Below are 19517 nucleotides of genomic sequence, written 5' to 3'. Positions count from 1 at the left end.
ATTCATCACCTAATTTCATGCGAATCTGATGGTAGCCACTACGCAAATCAATCTTAGTGAAAATAATGGCACCACTAAGCTCATCTAGCATATCATCAAGGCGTGGTATAGGGTATCGGTAGCGAATGGTAATGTTATTAATAGCACGACAGTCTACACACATACGCCATGAGCCATCTTTCTTTGGAACAAGTAACACAGGAACGGAGCAAGGGCTAAGAGACTCACGAATGTAACCCTTGTCAAGCAACGCCTGTACCTGGCGCTGGATTTCCTTCGTCTCATCCGGATTTGTACGGTACGGTGCGCGGTTCGGAAGCTGGGCGCCGGGAATGAGGTCAATCTGGTGCTCAATGCCACGAAGTGGTGGAAGTCCCGGTGGCAAATCTTTTGGAAAGACATCAGCGTACTCCTGCAAAATGTTAGCAACCGCAGGGGGAATATCCAAAGATGGTGCATCATCAAGTGAAACGAGCACACTAGAGCATATAAGGGCATAGCATGGCAAAGGAGCATCGCGTAACTCATCAAAATCAGCACGTGTGGCAAGCAAAACAGGAGCATTCAACTTGATTTCAGAATTAAGAGATGTCGATGGTTCAAGTTGTTTAGCAGTTTTAGCAGCTCTAGCAAGATCATCTTTAAGAATTTGTTCAGGTGTCATGGGATGTATAATTATTTTCTGACCCTTAAACATGAAAGAATAGTGATTGGAACGACCATGATGCAAGCTATCAGTATCATATTGCCAAGGTCGCCCAAGTAACAGAGAGCATGCTTCCATGGGAATAACATCACAATCAACAAAATCAGAATAAGCACCCATGGAGAAAGGAACACGGACTGATCGAGTAATTCTAATTTTCCCACCATCATTAAGCCATTGAATGTGATATGGATGTGGATGCTTACGAGTGGGTAAAGACAACTTTTCAACCAGCGTGGTACTCGCCAAATTGTTGCAGCTGCCGCTGTCGATGATGATGCGAATCGACCGCTCCTGCACAACGCCCTTGGTATGGAAAAGAGTGTGTCGCTGATTCTTCTCGGACGGGGCGACCTGTGTACTAAGAACACGCTGCACAACAAGACTTTCATACCTATCGGCGTCGCCCGGGTTGACATGTACCTCCATAGCTGCATGGTCAGTGGCAAGCATCGCATGTCGAGTATCTTCAGAATCACTAGCGGAAGAGTACTCACCATCGTCACGAAGAAGCAAAGTGCGCTTGTTCGGACAGTCCCGAATCACATGGCCAAATCCTTTGCAACGATGACACTGAATATCCCGTGTATGGCCTGTGGGAGGGGCGGTGCCTGTGGAAGGGGCAGCGCTTGCAGGTTTTGCCGTTCGCTCGCGCGGTGTCGTGGTGGGCGTGGGTGGCGCAGGGAGAGCGGGTGCGGAGTTGGATGGCGAGCTTCTTCCTGCAAAAGAGTTAGAATATGTCTTCGAGCGGCGTCCCTGCACTTCACGTTCAGCTTTGCAAGCATATTCAAATAATGTTGTCATATCGGTGTAGTCCTTATAATCAAGTATATCCTGAATTTCGCGGTTCAAACCACCACGAAAACGTGCCATAGCAGCGTCGTTTTCCTCCAATAACCCACAACGAATCATTCCTATTTGTAATTCCTGGAAATATTCCTCAACAGATTTGGAACCTTGCTGAAAACGTTGCATTTTATTAAGCAAATCGCGAGCATAATAAGAAGGCACAAATCTGTGGCGCATAGCAGTTTTTAATTGCTCCCAAGTGGTTGGAATGGTATTGGGATGTTTGTGTTTATATTCACGCCACCAAATTAAAGCAAAATCAGTAAATTCACTAATAGCAGCTTTAACTTGAGAATTAGCAAGAATATCATGGCATGAAAATTTCTGTTCAACTTCTAATTCCCAATCAAGATATGCAGCAGGATCATATTTGCCATTAAAAGGTGGGATTTTAAATTTAATCTTGGAAAAGGAATCATTACCACCGGAGCGGCGTGGCACGCGGCGGGCACGGCCTCGGCGGTCGCCATCGTCCTGGTCCGAGTCACCACCATAACCCTGCTGCAACTCTGCGACTGTAGTGTGCAATGCATCGAGTCTTGCCACAACTGAGTCGAGTGTGGCCTTAGCGGCCGTCTGTGCAAGGTCGAGCTGATCACACCGCTCGGTCGTCGAGGAGATCGTCGAGTCCAGCCGTTCATGAATCGTCTGAATGTCGGTGACAAGCCCTTCAACTTGCGCCCGTATGCCCTCCAGCTGGGTAGCCCCCGCGTCGACATCATCTGCCATGGTTAGCGCAAAGACAAGAACACAAGCGACGACAAAATAGGGGTGTAACAGCTCACAAGGCGCTCACACTAGTGCTGTTATCAAATTCTTATCCGTTCTTACCACGCACACAGGGGCGAACTGCAACCAACCGGTGGAACTCACGAAAGATTGGAGGAGCGATTGCCTGGAGAAACAAAATATGCTCGTCGTAGAACTATGTGGAGTTCTGGGAAGGCTGCACTCAAATGAAGGATTAGCACAATCAAACAATAATGCAAAGTTGAAAGATAGTGCCAAACACGTAACAATAGTTGCTGGTAACAAGGAAAAATCGAAAGAACAGAGGTAAGGTGGAGAGGGCGCACCTCTTTTTTTTTTTTTCTGTTTTTTTTTTCACAGAGGGTGCCCCAAAACTGATAATATGAACACAGAGGATCTCAAATATCAAATTGCGGCACACACTTTTTCCGAAAGGACAGGGGTATTCCGGTAAAAAAAAGATACTCTCTCTCTCTCTCTCTCTAGAGTAAGGCGGACCTCAGAATAATAAAGGACCAAGAAAGAGAGATACGGATGTGAAAGGCTGGCACGGAATACGTGGGGGAGGGGGGAATTAACACCAGAGAGTCGTGACCCAGGAGGAGTCACGGCGCGCGCAAAGGGAGGTGCCACCGAAACAAATCCGAATCACCTTCCTTCTCCCTGTTGGATTCTTCTTCTTCTTCTTTTTTGGCTTCTTTCCTTCTTTTTTTTTTTGCACTTTCCTTTTTTTTTTTGATTGCTTTCGATCTTTTTTTTTTTTTGACAGGGGAGGGGCGATCGGAGTAGTGGGATGGCGCGGCGCGGTTGTCGCGGGGGGAGGTGCGGTGGGCGCGGCTGGTAGGGTTGGCGAGCAGCGGAACGGCGGCGGCGGCGAAAACTAGGGTTAGATGAAACACGAGAAACAAAAGTAACCAGCAACAATTGAACGAGTAGGCACACAAATTCAACAAAGACACTTATTGAAAGAATGTGCGAGGCTAAACGGTTGCTGGGACAAAGGATCTAACCTGAAAAAAATTTGTTTTGGTTTTTGTGGACTGTAGGAAGGGAAAAAACACTCGGTAAAACTCACCGATCAACCTGGAAAGCTGATACCACTTGATAGAGTCGGAGTGCCCGATCTTTCGGTGAGTGGAGATAAATTCGACTTGGTGGAAGTAGACCCTCACGATCCGACTACGACGAGCGAACCCGAAGCGCCAATGCAATCGCTGAACCAACTCCCGATGGTTACCAACCTCGCTGGTGCGAGATCAGCCTGATCACGAAGATCGATTCCTGTCCGCAATCGAAGAACGAACAAGAAAGAGAGGCGAGCAATCTAAATATCACTCGAAGGTGGAGTTCTGAATCACAAGGACAGCGCGTATTTGCGCGTGTTCAAGAGTAGCTAAAGCTAGATGTAAAACAAAACTCAAGTCGTAAACAAAAAGGACTCGGACTAAATAAAGGGGGCGCAGCCCCTGGAGTCCGAAGGGGTCACGGCGCCCAACCCTAGGCGCCCCACCTGGGCTGCCCTGTTGGGCCATCTTCTTATTCCGATGGGCCTTCGTTCCTTAATAGCATGATGAAGTTTAATTCTCTCGCACGGGCTCGAGTGATTGGCCCAACTGGATGAGCAACTGTAGGCGCCTGAGGTGGATGAGCAACTGGAGGCGCCTGAGGTGCTGCTGGTGTAGATGTACTCGTGGTGTCCTCATCATTCATGAATCAGAAAGCCCAAAGCGCATATTTATTGGTTACTTGATTAAAGGATTCCTCATTACAGGGAAAATGTTAATCTATAATCGAAGGACTACATTGCTCTTGATGTGAACCTGCGTCTGTGAGAAGGTGGCCTGGGGTGAGGTTCGGGTCCTCCATGTGCCGTCCTCTCATCAATTCACGGACATCATGATGAAGGGCTTGCCAACTTCTTTGTTTACTGAGTTTAGGTCCAGTCTGTGCGTCCGTGATCCTCCCGCTTCGTCTGCGGGCGGATATTAGGAAGTATATGTGTATTTTAGGATATATTTATCCTTTCCTTGTACACTTGATGTATTACTTGTACTCCAAGCTATATTGGCCATATATATAGAGGTCATCCCCCCTCATTAGGGTGTGTGGTGTTTTCCCATCTACTTCTCTACAGGAAGGAGCACCGCCACGCCGGCATGGTTGCGCCACCGCCACCGCTCCGTGCACACGGGAGAAGTCTGGAGGTTGAAGAAGGTCAAGGACCCGATTGCAAGGGGAAAAGGGGTCCTGCATAAAGTTTCAGAGTTAAGTATGAGGTGGGTTTTGTCCTAGGGGTTTAAACGCGAAGTGCAGGGGATTAGAAGAGAAGGGAAGGGTAGATCTGTGAAAGAAAAAGTTTCTCCAGGGGCCTAAATGTGAAGTTGGTTTTGGTTTTAATTAAATTGCTAGATTTAATTTGTTGCAAACTTGGAAAATCTATAGAAATGTGTAGAAAAATGCTAAAAATGTGAATCTTATTTTGTTGAGTTCCTGGTGTGTCTAGATTATTTTAAAAATATTCATATGCATGTTAATGATCTGTTGTAGCACTAGATTTTATTTTGTATAAAAGCCAGTAAATACTTTATAAATCGTAGAAAGCTTAGAAAAATATGAAACCACTTATGTTAGTTTACTTTTGACATGAATGTTCTGGATCTGTAAGTTGTGCTACCGGAATCCTTGATATTCATACTGTTTTAAGTCCAAATGCTTAAATGCTAAGTTGTGTTGGTTTAAAATTCAGAAACAGGATAACTTTCCAAATAAATGTTGAGCAACCCCAAAATAACCCCACCTTTCTTTGTGAAGTCTAAAGTTGTTAAAATCTTATATGTGTACACAATCATCATCAAATTAAAGCACGAGTTTTAATCACATCACACCGTACTTTACAAGAAAAGAAATCGTTATAACCTTGTCTAGGTGAATGTGGCTAAAAGGAAAGAATTGTTTATAAACTTGTCTAAGTAAATGTGGTCCAAAATACACCCTATGCTTGTGCAATAATTAACGAAATGAAACCTACGTCGTGAAAGTTTATGAACAAAATCTTATGCATATGCATCTTGTGTAGAAGCTAACTTCACTGATGGAACATACGAGCTCGTACCGGACAACGAAGAAGGACAACAAGTGGGAGAGCTGAACCTGATCGAGGCAAATCAAGGCCTGAACCAAAGTTCGGAAGAGCCCAAGGCTGATTTAGGGCAAGAAGGCAAGCCCCGGAGTATAACCCTGGTTTCCAAATTATGCAATACTTATGTTACTTATATTTGTGCATTAAGTTCATAGGAGTTGCTTGAAACCTTAGTTGCATGCTCCTAGTACCCATGACTTGAATACTAGCATGTTAAGTCGAGTAGTTGCTATGCTAAATAGGGACACAGTAAAAGTTGAGGGATTTCCTGTCACTCGCGAGCTATAGGAGTTGCCTGTTTACTTATGTTGGAATCACAAGATTGACGGGCGGGACTTGGTGCTATGTTTTGCAATTATTGATGCCCTGTCTGTATAGAGGAAAAACTGCTAAGATTGAAACGTGTGGGAGTCTTGGTCAAGTTTTTGAACATACATAACACATGCTAAGAGTATGGGGAATCAGTAAACGTAATACCTGATTGAACCGGCGTGGATCTTTCCCCTGCTCTCTTGGAATCGGGTTCCCCTGCAGCCGCATGTGGGTGCAAGTGCAATCACGGTACGACGTCGTTCCGGAACCGGTGGGGCCTTGTATCCAAGGAAAGTGGGATCTAGATAAATGCCACGAATTGATGGGAACCATTGATATATGTGAACCCGTCGCAGCAGTAGCATATGCCGTGTGTTTAGGTCCACCTTACAAGGTTAAGAAATTCGATTCGAATTGTCGGCTTCTCACAGTTTGGGACTACTTGACCTCTTTTCCTGCATTGAGTAAGAAGATGAACAATGATGATACTTAATATTGATGCTTGATTAAATTGTTTGTTCTACCATACTTGTTTAGAATAGGTGCTTACCTAGAATGGTTAATCAACTAGAACTTAGTGCTAAAACTTGAAAGTAAGGACTTATTTTAGAAGCTTTTGGCAAAAACAAACCCCTCAGCTAAAAATCCTTGCATGTCTAGAAGCGGTGGATTAGATACCACCTGACGGGTAAGTCTTGCGGAGTATTAGTATACTCAGCCTTGCTTGTGGCTATGTTTTCAGGTAACGACTTGGTTGCCAATTTGACTTGGCCGTCTCAGCTCCCTCTGGGATGGACGATCGAGTGGGACCCATCCTTGGTCGACGAGGATCGTGGTGCTTGATATCATGACAGGCTTCACCATGGTATTGTGTATCGACGTTAGACTTACCGTTGTTTTCCGTTGCTTTGAACTATGAACACTACTTTATGCATTTGAACTCTTGAGTTGTAATAACTTAATGTGAGACCAGTAATAATTTATCTGGATTGTTGTAATCTCTGGATTCGTCTTCGTGTGAATATGCTTTGTTTCGATCTGAAACTCGTGGTTGCATCGGGTGAAACCCGACATACTGCTATTTTATTCGATTAAAGTGTCTATTCATATTTAAGGCGATGTTGAGTACACTTTAGCCAGGTTAACTTGGGTTGTTCTGCAACGTATAGATATATCTTCAGGAGGCATGGGAGTGTGCAAAATCATTTCAATTCTATTAGCAGCGCATTGACTCAGAGCTAGGACCGGAATATTTTATCTGCGGAAGATGCTTCCTCTAAGCCATAGGGAAATATTCAGGTGCATCCCCTGCTCCGATTACCCTTTCATAATGAACATATATACATATGAAACTTGCAGCTGTTGGAGGTCAAGTCATCAGCTACTGAGGGTAGAAGATTAAGCAATTAAAGAAGCAAGAAGATTTTGCTAATCACCTTCTGTTGCCTGGTTTGGTCTCTCAATGGAACAAGCGGGTCTTCATTTTTTTATTGATGAAACTGAAGATGCAATCAAGTAAAGGAACATCACACTGGATCATGTTGTATGTTGTACAGTAGAATATACTGTTCCTATTTAGTTGATTGCAGTGACAAAATATGTATATCCAAGGTGTACAATTCAATTTATTAATGAAATAACTTTTGAAAATCTAACCTGTTCCTCTTGTCATGTCTTCCTCCTGTACCGTGTATTTTCGTAGTAACGAAAAAAATATATGCATCTAAAGTAAATAATGATGTGACTAAAGTAATGTAATATTTGTTCTTATTTTCATAGTATTATTGTCCCGTTGGATGCTCCCACATATTGTGATATTAATATTTTGTAGCTCGTAGCAACGTACGGGCACGATCGGGAAAAAAATGGTAATTCTTTTTTCAGGGAAGGCTGTAGGCCTGTAGGGGGGCCCCGGCCAGACCAAGCAAGCACGCAGCGGCGTCACGTGTGCGTAAAAAATGACAGTTGTTCATTTGACCCATTATATTACGTGTTTGTTATTTAAATGACTATTACTCGCTCATTTGAAATTCATTTTCAATTCAAATCGCACTATTATTTTTCTTGTAACGCAACCTTATGTCGTTGATCTATCTATAACCTTACATATTTTACATGTAAAAAGAAAGCCTTACACATCAATAGTCAACTTCAAAGAAGTTCAACTCCGGACGAGCCTGAATAAGTTAGTATTGTGATAAGAGGAAGTGAATCATTTTCACATAGGTTCCCTCAGCCTCGAAAGCCGTTAATCTCAACATGGCAAGCGTGAGCTACTTGTCTGCAACGGAACGCAAAACAAAGAACCATTGGAATGGCAAGAGACCATAGCGCACGTGAATTGACCTTGGGTTTCTTGCGGCGGAATATACTTATTCGGGTTCGAGGTTCTGACTCCTGTTCGTATTTTTAAAACTAACTATTCGTCCAGCGAGGAACGTGCCCATCAACATCAACAATAATATTCGGCATCCCTCGAGTACTTTCAAAGGTATTGGTAGAGCTAAGGTGAGTATACCTACTCATTTGTATTCATGAGTAGTTTGCTGAAAAAGGGTCTCCATGCATGCCCCATTCCTACTCGACCCTCGTGAAGTTGCCACGCACAAAGCACATTATTTCTGCAAGGATTTTACCACAAAATTTATATCGCTAATGTTTAGATACCACGGCAACAACCGGCAAAGTCGTCTCATTTCCTTTTCTTACTCCTAGATTATGCACCTCTAACAAAAACATATAGGGTCAGATGGGTCAGATGCGCAGCCTGTTCAACCTAATGTCAGCTTCAATATACTCTCTTAGAAAACATACAATAAATGTTGTTAGATGTCGGAATCCAAGTCACAGTCAAGAATTCTTTTGGGCAAAGTGTTTGGCCTGCGGCACCAGAACGAACGCGACGCGCAGATGGTTCAAAAGTCAAAACTGGCTCCGAACAAGTTTGAATTTAAAAACCCATCACGAGTATTAAATTCATGACGTCCCAATTCGACGATCCATTGCCACGAGAATTGAATCGGTTCACGCGAAATTTGCGGCCCATTTGGTTGCACACGTTTGGAGCACGCGTGGAGAACTCTAGAACCACGGGAGCAAAAAGAGGCCAAAAAATTGAGCGGAGAAAGCGAGCGCGCACCGGGCGGCCGCACTAGGTAGTGGGGGAGGAATTGAGGAAAGGAAGGGGGCGAGGGAATCCAAAATCAAATCAAACTCGTCCGAATTTTCAAAAGGAATGGGACAAAAACCGTCGCATTCCCTTCCAAATTCGCACCAAATTCCCCACGAAATATAAACGAACCCGCCGCACGCGAGCGACCTCGTCGTCTCCACCCCCACGCCCACGCCCCGCTCCGCGCCGCACCACCACCGCCAGGCCCAGGCGGCCCGTTTCACGCCGCCCCTCCGCGTGGCCTTCTTAGTCTACTACTACGCCGCCCGACGAGGCAGCCACCCCTCCTCCTCCTCCGCCTCAAAAACCCCCCTCCGCCCGCGCAGGCGCCGCCACCCGCTACCGCCACCGCCACCGCCGCGCGCGCAGTGGAGCCCGAAGAGGAGGCGGGGCGCTTGAGCTCGTCGTCGAGGCCGGGGACCGAGGTGAGCGCCCGCCCCCGCCGCCGCGTCCCCGTTCCCGGCTGGATTGATTGATCAGAGTTCAGAGGTTTGTGTTTGTTTTCCCCCTCCCCTGGATTCTCCCGTCCCCTCTCGATCGGCGATTGGTGCGCGGGTTTCTCGTTAGCAACGGCGCGCACGAACCCGCCGTTTCTGGTGTTCCTCTATTTGCTTTCTGTTTTGAAAATTTAATTGGGGGAAACTCTCGCTGTCGCGGTGTCGTACGTTGTTCCGTGCGTCAGAGGTTGTTGAGTGTGTCTTTTTCCTGGGCTTGTGGCTTAATAAATGATTGGCTCTGATGCTGTCGTTCCATCTTTACCATCATGGCACGATGATTCGGCTGGTAAAAATATGGTTTCTGAATTAGTAATTCAGCGTGACCTTTAAGCTTTAACTGCCCAGATAATTGAGGTGTGCTGTTGCCTGCACTTTGCTCATGGAGCAAGCTGTAGTTGCAATGCAGATACTGCTGCTGAGCTAGTGAATTAACAGTGGTTGTATTCAGTTACTACTAAGCCTGTACAGACATTTAATTTGTTTGATCTTTGGTGTTCCTGGGACAGGCATGGAGCAGAATGGAGGGAGCCACCTCAAGGAGCCGCTACTCCCGGCGTCTTCTGGAGCTTCTCCTGCCGGTGCATCTCCAAGGAAGGAGAGGAAGACAGGGAAGATCATGTTCAGTGTCCGCGGCATCTCCTGCGCTTCCTGTGCCGTGTCGATAGAGACTGTTGTGGCGGGCTTGAAAGGGGTGGAGAGCATCCAGGTCTCCCCTCTTCAGGGCCAGGCTGTGGTTCAGTACAGGCCGGAGGAAACAGATGTAAGATTGTCATGAGCTCATGGCCTTGCTATCATTGCTCCTTTTTATTACCCCTTTAGTGTAGCATGAAATGCTTTTAATTGTGTGGGCCAGTCTGTTGATGACAACAAGCTAAATCATGAAGACACCTTGTACACATTGCTGTATTTGTGTTCTTTATGCCAGGAAGATTGTTTGAAATTGTATGCACAAATGAATTGGTAAGGTAGATGAAAAAGGATACATCTCTCCATACCAATTTATTCTGTAGTAATTCCCGATCCATTTGTGTGCACTGCACAAATTCATTAATTCATAAATCATGAAGTAATGATAAAGTATGTTGCGCATGAGGGTGTTATTTTGCCATATTTTTCTAAGTTGCAATTCTTATTCTCCAGGCAAGAACCATAAAGGAGGCTATTGAGGAGCTCAACTTTGAGGTAGATGAACTTCATGAACAAGAAATTGCTGTTTGCAGGCTTCGGATAAAAGGAATGGCTTGTACAAGCTGTTCTGAATCTGTTGAACGAGCACTTCAAATGGTACCTGGAGTTAAAAAGGCTGCAGTGGGTCTTGCTCTAGAGGAAGCTAAAGTCCACTATGATCCAAATGTCACTAGTCGTGATCTTATAATTGAGGCTGTTGAAGATGCTGGATTTGGGGCTGATCTCATTAGTTCTGGTGACGATGTGAACAAGGTGCATCTAAAGCTTGAGGGTTTGAGTTCTCCAGAAGACACCAAACTCATTCAAACAGCACTGGAAACTGCAGAAGGGGCGAACCATGTTGAATGGGACACAGTACAGCAGACGATAAAAGTCGCATATGACCCTGATATCACTGGTCCAAGGTTACTTATTCAGTGCATTCAGAATGCTGCACAGCCCCCTAAATGCTTTAATGCTACCTTGCACTCACCACCGAAGCAAAGAGAAGCAGAGCGCAATCACGAAATTAGGAATTACAGGAACCAATTTCTCTGGAGCTGCCTGTTTTCGGTTCCTGTGTTCCTGTTCTCCATGGTTCTTCCTATGATTTCTCCTTATGGGGATTGGTTGTCTTATAGGATCTGCAACAACATGACGATAGGCATGCTACTACGGTGGTTGCTATGTTCCCCAGTTCAGTTTATTGTTGGTTGGAGGTACACTCTCAAGTCTCCAGCAACTATGATAGGTTTATCAATTCCTAAATTGAATTACACATTGTAACTTTCTGTGATTTATCTTACCTGCAGATTTTACATTGGAGCCTATCATGCACTGAAACGAGGATACTCAAACATGGATGTGCTGGTTGCTTTGGGAACCAATGCTGCCTACTTCTATTCTGTGTATATTGTTCTGAAAGCACTAACATCAGCCTCATTTGAAGGACAGGACTTTTTTGAAACAAGTGCTATGTTGGTATCTTTTATATTGCTGGGAAAATATCTGGAGGTGGTGGCAAAAGGAAAGACATCAGATGCATTGTCAAAATTGACAGAGCTTGCACCAGAAACAGCTTGTCTTCTTTCTTTTGACAAGGACGGAAATGTCATTTCAGAAACAGAGATCAGCACTCAGCTACTTCAAAGAAATGATGTCATCAAGATTGTGCCTGGCACAAAAGTCCCTGTTGATGGTGTTGTCATCAAAGGTCAAAGCCATGTCAATGAAAGTATGATAACTGGGGAAGCAAGGCCTATTGCAAAGAAACCTGGAGACAGGGTAAAGATTTTTGGAATGCGATTGTATTTTATGGGTTTGTGTATAATCTATTTATTCTGATGCTTTTATTTGTTTTTAACAGGTTATTGGTGGTACTGTAAACGATAACGGTTGCATAATTGTTAAGGCCACCCATGTCGGGTCAGAAACAGCTTTGTCGCAAATAGTGCAGTTGGTTGAAGCTGCTCAACTTGCAAGAGCTCCAGTGCAGAAGTTAGCAGACAAGATTTCACGGTTTTTTGTTCCAACTGTAAGTTACCTGTTGCTTTCTCCTGCAAATTTCTTCCCTGTTATGCTTTAACAATTTTTTTCTCATTCAAAATTGGAACATGCATAGCCAGATCATCCTACCTGCGCAGTGTTTCATAATCGGATCACCACAGTGAATTTACCATATTAAAGTTCTGAACATGATAAATATGAGTAGCCGTCCGATACTTGGCCAGAGTTCAGCTGGAAACTGTCTAGAGGGTACTGCATAGCCATTTTATTTTGTAAACCGGTGGAGACTTTTTTTCCTGTTCGGTTAATGAGCTGGTTCATTCCTGCTCTGTGTCTGACCAGTTTCCAGCAATAACTGATGCATATTGGGTTAGTTATGGGAAGTTGGACATGCAGATGTTCTGATATATGCCTCCTATGAGGCTATCTTTATAACTTTATTTTTGCCTCATATTGTCCCTTCTCATTTTAAGGTGGTGGTGGTTGCATTTCTTACATGGCTCGGCTGGTTCATACCTGGACAATTTCACCTCTACCCTGCACAATGGATTCCAAAGGGCATGGATAGTTTTGAGCTTGCTCTGCAGTTTGGAATTTCTGTCCTAGTTGTTGCATGCCCATGCGCTTTGGGACTCGCTACACCAACTGCTGTTATGGTTGCCACTGGGAAAGGTGCTTCTCAAGGTGTTCTCATTAAGGGTGGAAATGCACTAGAGAAAGCTCATAAGGCATGGTTTCTTTTCCTGAAGACTGTAGTGCAAGAAGCACATTATTTCCTTTTCAAATGAACTCTGCTTTTCAAACTTGGGATACTGAAATAAACTAATCTCTCATTTTTTAAATTTATCTTCTGCAGATTAAAGCTATCATATTTGACAAAACTGGAACACTGACTGTTGGCAAACCTTCTGTCGTTCAAACTAAGATCTTCTCGAAGATACCGCTTCTAGAACTATGTGATTTGGCTGCTGGTGCTGAGGTTGGTTTCTAAACCACAAGATATCTTCCTGCATAAATGTTATACTGAACTGTGAGTTCCCTGATATATTAGACATTTAGACCTGTCTCTAATGTGCCTCTACCTTTGCCAGGCAAACAGTGAGCATCCTTTATCAAAAGCTATTGTTGAGCACACAAAGAAGCTCAGGGAACAATATGGATCTCACAGTGATCACATGATGGAATCAAGGGACTTTGAGGTGCATCCAGGTGCAGGGGTCAGTGCCAATGTCGAAGGCAAGCTGGTTTTGGTTGGCAACAAAAGGCTCATGCAAGAATTTGAAATTCCACTGAGCCCTGAGGTGGAGGCATACATGTCTGAAACGGAAGAGCTTGCTAGGACCTGTGTTCTTGTTGCTATCGACAAGATTATTTGCGGGGCTCTTGCCGTGTCAGATCCTCTGAAACCTGAGGCAGGCCATGTCATTTCGTACCTTAATTCTATGGGCATATCCAGTATCATGGTGACAGGTGATAATTGGGCTACAGCTAAATCCATAGCAAAGGAAGTCGGGATCAGCCAGGTGTTTGCTGAGATCGATCCAGTTGGAAAAGCAGAAAAGATCAAGGACTTGCAGGTACAATCTCCTCTCCTTTTGTGCTGGGATTACTTCTGGCATTGCACTTACTGTTAGTACTCTTGCTTACATTATTTTGTTCATAGATGCAAGGGTTGACGGTGGCAATGGTTGGTGACGGGATAAACGACTCGCCAGCCCTGGCGGCAGCAGATGTGGGCATGGCGATCGGCGCTGGCACGGATGTGGCCATCGAGGCTGCCGACATCGTCCTCATGAAGAGCAGCCTCGAGGACGTGATTACCGCCATCGATCTCTCGCGCAAGACCCTCTCCAGGATCCGGCTGAACTACGTCTGGGCCCTGGGCTACAACGTCCTGGGCATGCCCGTCGCGGCCGGCGTCCTGTTCCCGTTCACGGGCATCCGGCTTCCCCCCTGGCTCGCTGGTGCCTGCATGGCCGCATCGTCGGTGAGCGTCGTCTGCTCCTCGCTGCTCCTCCAGCTCTACAAGAAGCCCCTGCACGTGGAAGACGCGCCCAGGCCCACGGACGGCTCGGATTTGGTCTGAGGACTGATCCCTCGGTCTCGCTGTACTAACGAGAACTTGTTGGCGCCAGAGCCAACATTGGCACACCAAGTGACCAAGAAGTATTGCTCATTGCAAACGTCCTGTTTGCAGATGTGGTTCTCCGATCCTGATTGATTTGTGTACAGAAAGTAGTTTCCTGCCATTGTTTTCACCTTTGGAACAGTTTGACTGATTGATTGTCCAATAATTCAAGACATGCTTATATGCTATTCGCTGATGAATATATGTGAAACGGAATTCAGGCAAATGTCAACTGCACGTTCTGTCAGCATACGGTTTAACAGGAGGGACTAAGGGCCTGTTTGGTTACAGGCTACAGGCTTCTAAAATTTTAGCTCCTAAAATTTATGCGGCCTGTTTGGTTCTAACTAAAATTTTTATGCGGCCTGTTTGGTTCTAGGCTACTATTTTAGCTCCTAATTTATGTGGCCTGTTTGGTTCCAGGCTTCTAAAATTTTAGCTCCTAAAATTTTTAAAATTTTTTTATGCGGCCTGTTTGGTTCTAGGCTACTAAAATTTTAGCTCCTAATTTATGCGGCCTGTTTGGTTCCAGGCTTCTAAAATTTTAGGAGCATGCGGCCTGTTTGGTTCCAGGCTTCTAAAATTTTAGCTCCTAAAATTTTTAGGCAGCTTTCTAAAAGCTCCTAAAAATAATTTTAGCTTCTAGTTTTAGGCAGCCTTCTAAAAGCTCCTAAAAATAATTTTAGCTTCTAAAAGCTTTAGGCAACCTTCTAAAAGCTCCGGATTACGATGCCCTTCTTCCCCTACCCCTGCTACCCCTGCTCTCTTCTCCCTCTCTGTGTCTTTCATCTTCCTCCGGCACAAGAACCGAACGAGCTCCTCCCACCCGCCGGCCAAATCCACCGTCCCTGCCCTGCCATTTCCAAATCACCGCTGCCCAAACCTACCTCGCCTGCCCAGCTACCTCCACCTGTCCTTGCCCTGCGCCGTGGCAGGCGGGCCCCTGCGCGCGGGGCGGCAGCGGCGGGATCGGCATCCGGAGTCAGATCCGGCCGTGGCTGAGTCCTCCACTGGCGGCGGATCGAGCGGCGGATCTGCGTGCTCCCGGTCGTGCCGCCACCGCTCGATGGGCGGCCTGTTGCGCGCCGCCGCTAGCAGCCGCTCTCGCAGGGGACCTGCCGACTCTGCCCTCTCCCCCGTCACCGCCGAAGTGGCCCGTCGGAGGCTTTGCGGTCGCCGAGTTGGCGGCGGTGGGGCCTCTCTAGGACTCCGCCGCCCGCTGCCTAGGCGCTTGCCTCCCTCGGGTTCCGGTCGTACGGGACAGCCGGTGTGGTGGATGGAGCGGTGCCGGGTTGGGGAAGCACAGGGTCTTCTTCCAGCCTCCAGTCGCTCGCCGCCGCCGGGGCCGCCAACCCGACCTTTTCCGCCGCTGTCGGCGTCGCCTCCAAGGACCTCCACATCGAGGGTGAGCGTCGCCTCCAAAGAGTTGAAGCTTCCCTATCTCCTTTGTCTGGGCAGCGGGAGCCGTCGGAAGTGGCGGGCGGCAAGAGCAGGGCGGAAGTGCAGCGGGGGCCAGGTGGAAGTGCGGCGGCAGCGGGCGGAATGGTGGCAGGCGGCTGGGCGGGAGGGAGGGTGGGAGAGAGAGGGGGGGCAGGTCAATAGGGGTAAGAGAGAGAGGGGGTAGGGCAATAGGGGTAAGAGAGAGAGAGAGGGGGCAGGGCAATAGGGGTAGTGGGGGTCTAGGATGAACTTTAGGAGGTTTCAGGATGGGGTGGAGCTCCTAAAACTTTTGGAGCCTCCTAAAATTTTAGGAGCTTTTAGGAGATGTGTTTGGTTCTTTAGACAGATTTTAGTCACTTTTTAGCTCCTAAAGATTTTAGGAGGTGGAACCAAACAGAACCTAATTAGCGCGTACGCTAGCAGCTCTTGCAGCCATCGATTTCCCACCAACTCTCCTCTTCCCCGAACTTTCCAACTCTCCTCTTCCCCGAACTTTCCATTTTTAAAAAGTTCCAATTCCCGCAACTTTCCATTTTTAGATGCATAATTTTATACTAACATCTTTTTATGAGATAACTTTTTGGCACAACATGGAGAACTTATACGCACAATTTCTAAAAGGACAACTTTAAATTTTCATTTTTTTGAAATTATAACTTATACCCATGATTTATGCGTATAATTTTTTCCTAACAACAAAATTAGTAACGCAGATTCATAATATACACAACTTATACACATGACATTAGTCATAACTTTTACGAAAATGTTATTAAGCAATTTATGCATATAATTTACACACATAACAATATTTACTTAGTATAAATTGGGTTGAAAAAATAATTGAAAGAGAAAAAAATGGAAAAGAGAAAAAAACAGGATACTTAGTGGGCGGTGGGCCCCTCGGCCGCTCCTGCTCCCGTCGCGCGCTAGGGAGCGCGCTGGCGCGTGCGGGCCAACTCAACATTGTGCGATTTAACATTTTCTTTTGGAAAGGAAATTGACGGTTTTTCATTTCTACTGTGAGTTTTACGCAGTCACAGGGATGGGGTAGTGTTTGAGCGTCGAAAGCACTGGAAAAAAGAAACTTTGGCATTCACAAAAGAAGACGGCACCTGAAAAACCTAGGGACATGTTTGATTCATCTAATGAGGTTGTCAATATTTACCATAAATTGCTAAATTTGATTGAATTTTGATTCATGTACTAAGCTTGTAACCACTCCTTTATTAAAAAAAAGCTTGTTACCATCCATACTTTTTTCGAGTCAATGACAATGACACGTGGGACCTAGTGTGCCGCATGGTGTCTCGCTCGAATAGGAGAGTGGAGAGATTTCAACGGGTAACCGGTTGGCCCAACCCACAACCCCCCAAAAAAGCAGAGGACACAACGGCTCGCCGGGCGCCGCCATGCACGCGCGCGCGCACGGCCAGACATAGCACGCCGTCGCCGAGTATATATACCCGAGCTCGCCGCTCATCCCATGGACCACGCACCGCACCGGGCCTGGACCACCCACCGTACCTCGACGACGGAATTAATGGCGCCCAGCATCAATGTCGCGATGGCGGCGGTGGCCGCGGCGGTAGTGGCGGCGCTGCTGGCGGCGCCGCCGGCGCTCGCTAACAAGGCGCCCCAGGAGGTGGCGGTGCCGGCGGACGGAGGGGCGCCGTCGGTGCCGGCGGGCCCTCTGGACATCGTGCACCTGGGCGCCAAGGGCGACGGCAAGTCGGACAGCACGCAGGCGATCCTCAAGGCGTGGAAGAACGCGTGCGACGCGACGGGGACGCACAAGATCGTCATCCCCGCCGGCAACTACCTGACGGGCGCGCTGGAGCTGAAGGGCCCCTGCAAGTCCTCCATCATCATCCGCCTCGACGGCAACCTGCTCGGCACCGGCGACCTCGGCGCGTACAAGAAGAACTGGATCGAGATCCAGAACGTCGACAACTTCCAGATCAACGGCCACGGCACCATCGACGGGCAGGGCCCCCTCGTCTGGAAGAAGAACGAGTGCCAGAAGTCCTACAACTGCAAGATCCTCCCCAACGTACGTGTGTGTGTATATATATAGTGCACTACTCTGCACCTCTCTCTCTCTCTCTCTCTCTCTCTCTCTCTCTCTCTCTCTCTCTCTCTCTCTCTCTCTCTCTCTCTCTCATTTCACTAGCATAGAAGAAAGATGGTTCTCTCTCTGTCTCTCACTAGAATGGCGAACGCAGAGCTTGGTGCTGGACTTCGTGAAGAACGCGCAGATCCGCGGCATCACGCTGCTGAACAGCAAGTTCTTCCACATGAACATCTACTCGAGCGAGAACGTGGTGGTCGACAAGGTGACGATCAAGGCCCCCGGCGACAGCCCCAACACCGACGGCATCCACATCGGCGACTCCACCAACGTGACCATCTCCGGCACCACCATCGGCACCGGCGACGACTGCATCTCCATCGGCCCCGGCAGCAAGGCCATCCGCGTCCACGGCGTGCGCTGCGGGCCCGGCCACGGCATCAGCGTCGGCAGCCTGGGCCGGTACAAGGACGAGAAGGACGTGGAGGACGTGAAGGTCACCGACTGCACCCTCGTCGGCACCAGCAACGGCCTCCGCATCAAGTCCTACGAGGACTCCAAGTCGTCGCCCAAGGCCTCCAAGTTCCTCTACGAGGGGGTCACCATGGACAACGTCTCCTACCCCATCATCATCGACCAGAAGTACTGCCCCAACAACATCTGCGTCAAGTCCGGCGCCTCCAAGGTCGCCGTCTCCGACGTCGTCTTCAAGAACATCCACGGCACCTCCAACACGCCGGAGGCCATCACCCTCAACTGCGCCAACAACCTGCCATGCCAGGGCGTGCAGCTCGTCAACGTCGACATCAAGTACAACCGATCCAACAACAAGACCATGTCCGTCTGCAGGAACGCCGCCGGCAAGTCCATCGGCGTCGCAAAGGAGCTCGCCTGCCTCTGAACGATAACATCTGTCCGCTGAATCCAACCGTCCATCCGTCCGTCCCTCCAAGAACCCGTTCATCTGTGCCATCCGTAGGTTATTACTCAAAATCTGTACGGTGTTTAATTAATTTTCCTCTTTATTTTCCCTCTCTTCATTTTTTTAAAAAAAAACTAGCATAAATGCACGGTTTCTCACCTGCTGCTCCCAAGTTGTCATCCGCTAGCTCTAGTTCGCTTGCTTCACTTCCTAATCTAGTTTAGAATATTTCATAATATTTTTTGATGAAACAGGAGGGTTTGACCCTGCTGATTATATATATTAAAAAAAAGAGACAGGTACAAATCGAGTTCTAATTAAGAAACAAAAAAGTAAAAAAGAAGATCAAAAAGATTACAATATCTACTGGAGCCATTCGAAGATTGGTTGTTTCCAGACTTCTTTAACTCTATGAATAACTGGAGCATAAATTGAAAGAGAGCCCCTTAAGTTGTCGGTGGTATCACTTTAAAGATTGAATATGCACCAGCTCATGATGATGATAATTTCCATGAAGAAAGGTACCTGAAGCTAAATCTTGAAGGCACTCAAGATGGAAAATGGCTCTGTAACTCTGAAAAAAGGCCTAGCTGGATCCAACGCTCTTGTGCAAAGAGACATTCGAGCAAAAGATGAAATAGTATCTCAGTCTTGTTATGCGGGCAAAGAACACAACTCCTTTGAATTCTACATGGCCTATTTGAAAGGTGGAATCTCAATTTTTATACATATGTAATGTGTCCTACATCTGGTTCAAACATGCATTAAAACTTCTGGTTCAAACGTGCATTAAAACTTCTGGTAAAATTCAGTACTAATGCAACTCCTGTCTTACCTTTTATGAATATGTGAGTTATT

The 19517-nt window shown here is 46.8% G+C and overlaps 2 protein-coding genes across 2 annotated transcripts; both read left to right on the top strand.

Moving 5' to 3' along the window:
• The first annotated feature begins 8963 nt into the window (after nucleotides 1–8963).
• LOC117852718 (copper-transporting ATPase HMA4) lies at nucleotides 8964–14452 on the top strand. Its single transcript, XM_034734940.2, has 9 exons — nucleotides 8964–9417; nucleotides 9932–10185; nucleotides 10566–11311; nucleotides 11405–11876; nucleotides 11959–12126; nucleotides 12572–12826; nucleotides 12955–13077; nucleotides 13190–13675; nucleotides 13762–14452. Exons 2-9 carry the CDS (start codon nucleotides 9934–9936, stop codon nucleotides 14182–14184), a joined length of 2925 nt encoding a protein of 974 aa, XP_034590831.1. The 5' UTR covers nucleotides 8964–9417; nucleotides 9932–9933; the 3' UTR covers nucleotides 14185–14452.
• A 2781-nt stretch (nucleotides 14453–17233) lies between these two features.
• On the top strand, nucleotides 17234–18817 carry LOC117847926 (exopolygalacturonase). The gene is made up of 3 exons (XM_034729235.2): nucleotides 17234–17254; nucleotides 17309–17719; nucleotides 17892–18817. Exons 1-3 carry the CDS (start codon nucleotides 17234–17236, stop codon nucleotides 18636–18638), a joined length of 1179 nt encoding a protein of 392 aa, XP_034585126.1. The 3' UTR covers nucleotides 18639–18817.
• Nucleotides 18818–19517: the final 700 nt, after the last annotated feature.

Source organism: Setaria viridis, chromosome 1, assembly GCF_005286985.2.
Source record: "Setaria viridis chromosome 1, Setaria_viridis_v4.0, whole genome shotgun sequence".
NCBI classification, from domain to species: Eukaryota; Viridiplantae; Streptophyta; class Magnoliopsida; order Poales; family Poaceae; genus Setaria; species Setaria viridis.
Note: the sequence above shows the minus strand (reverse complement) of the source record. Positions and strands in the feature narration are given on the sequence as shown.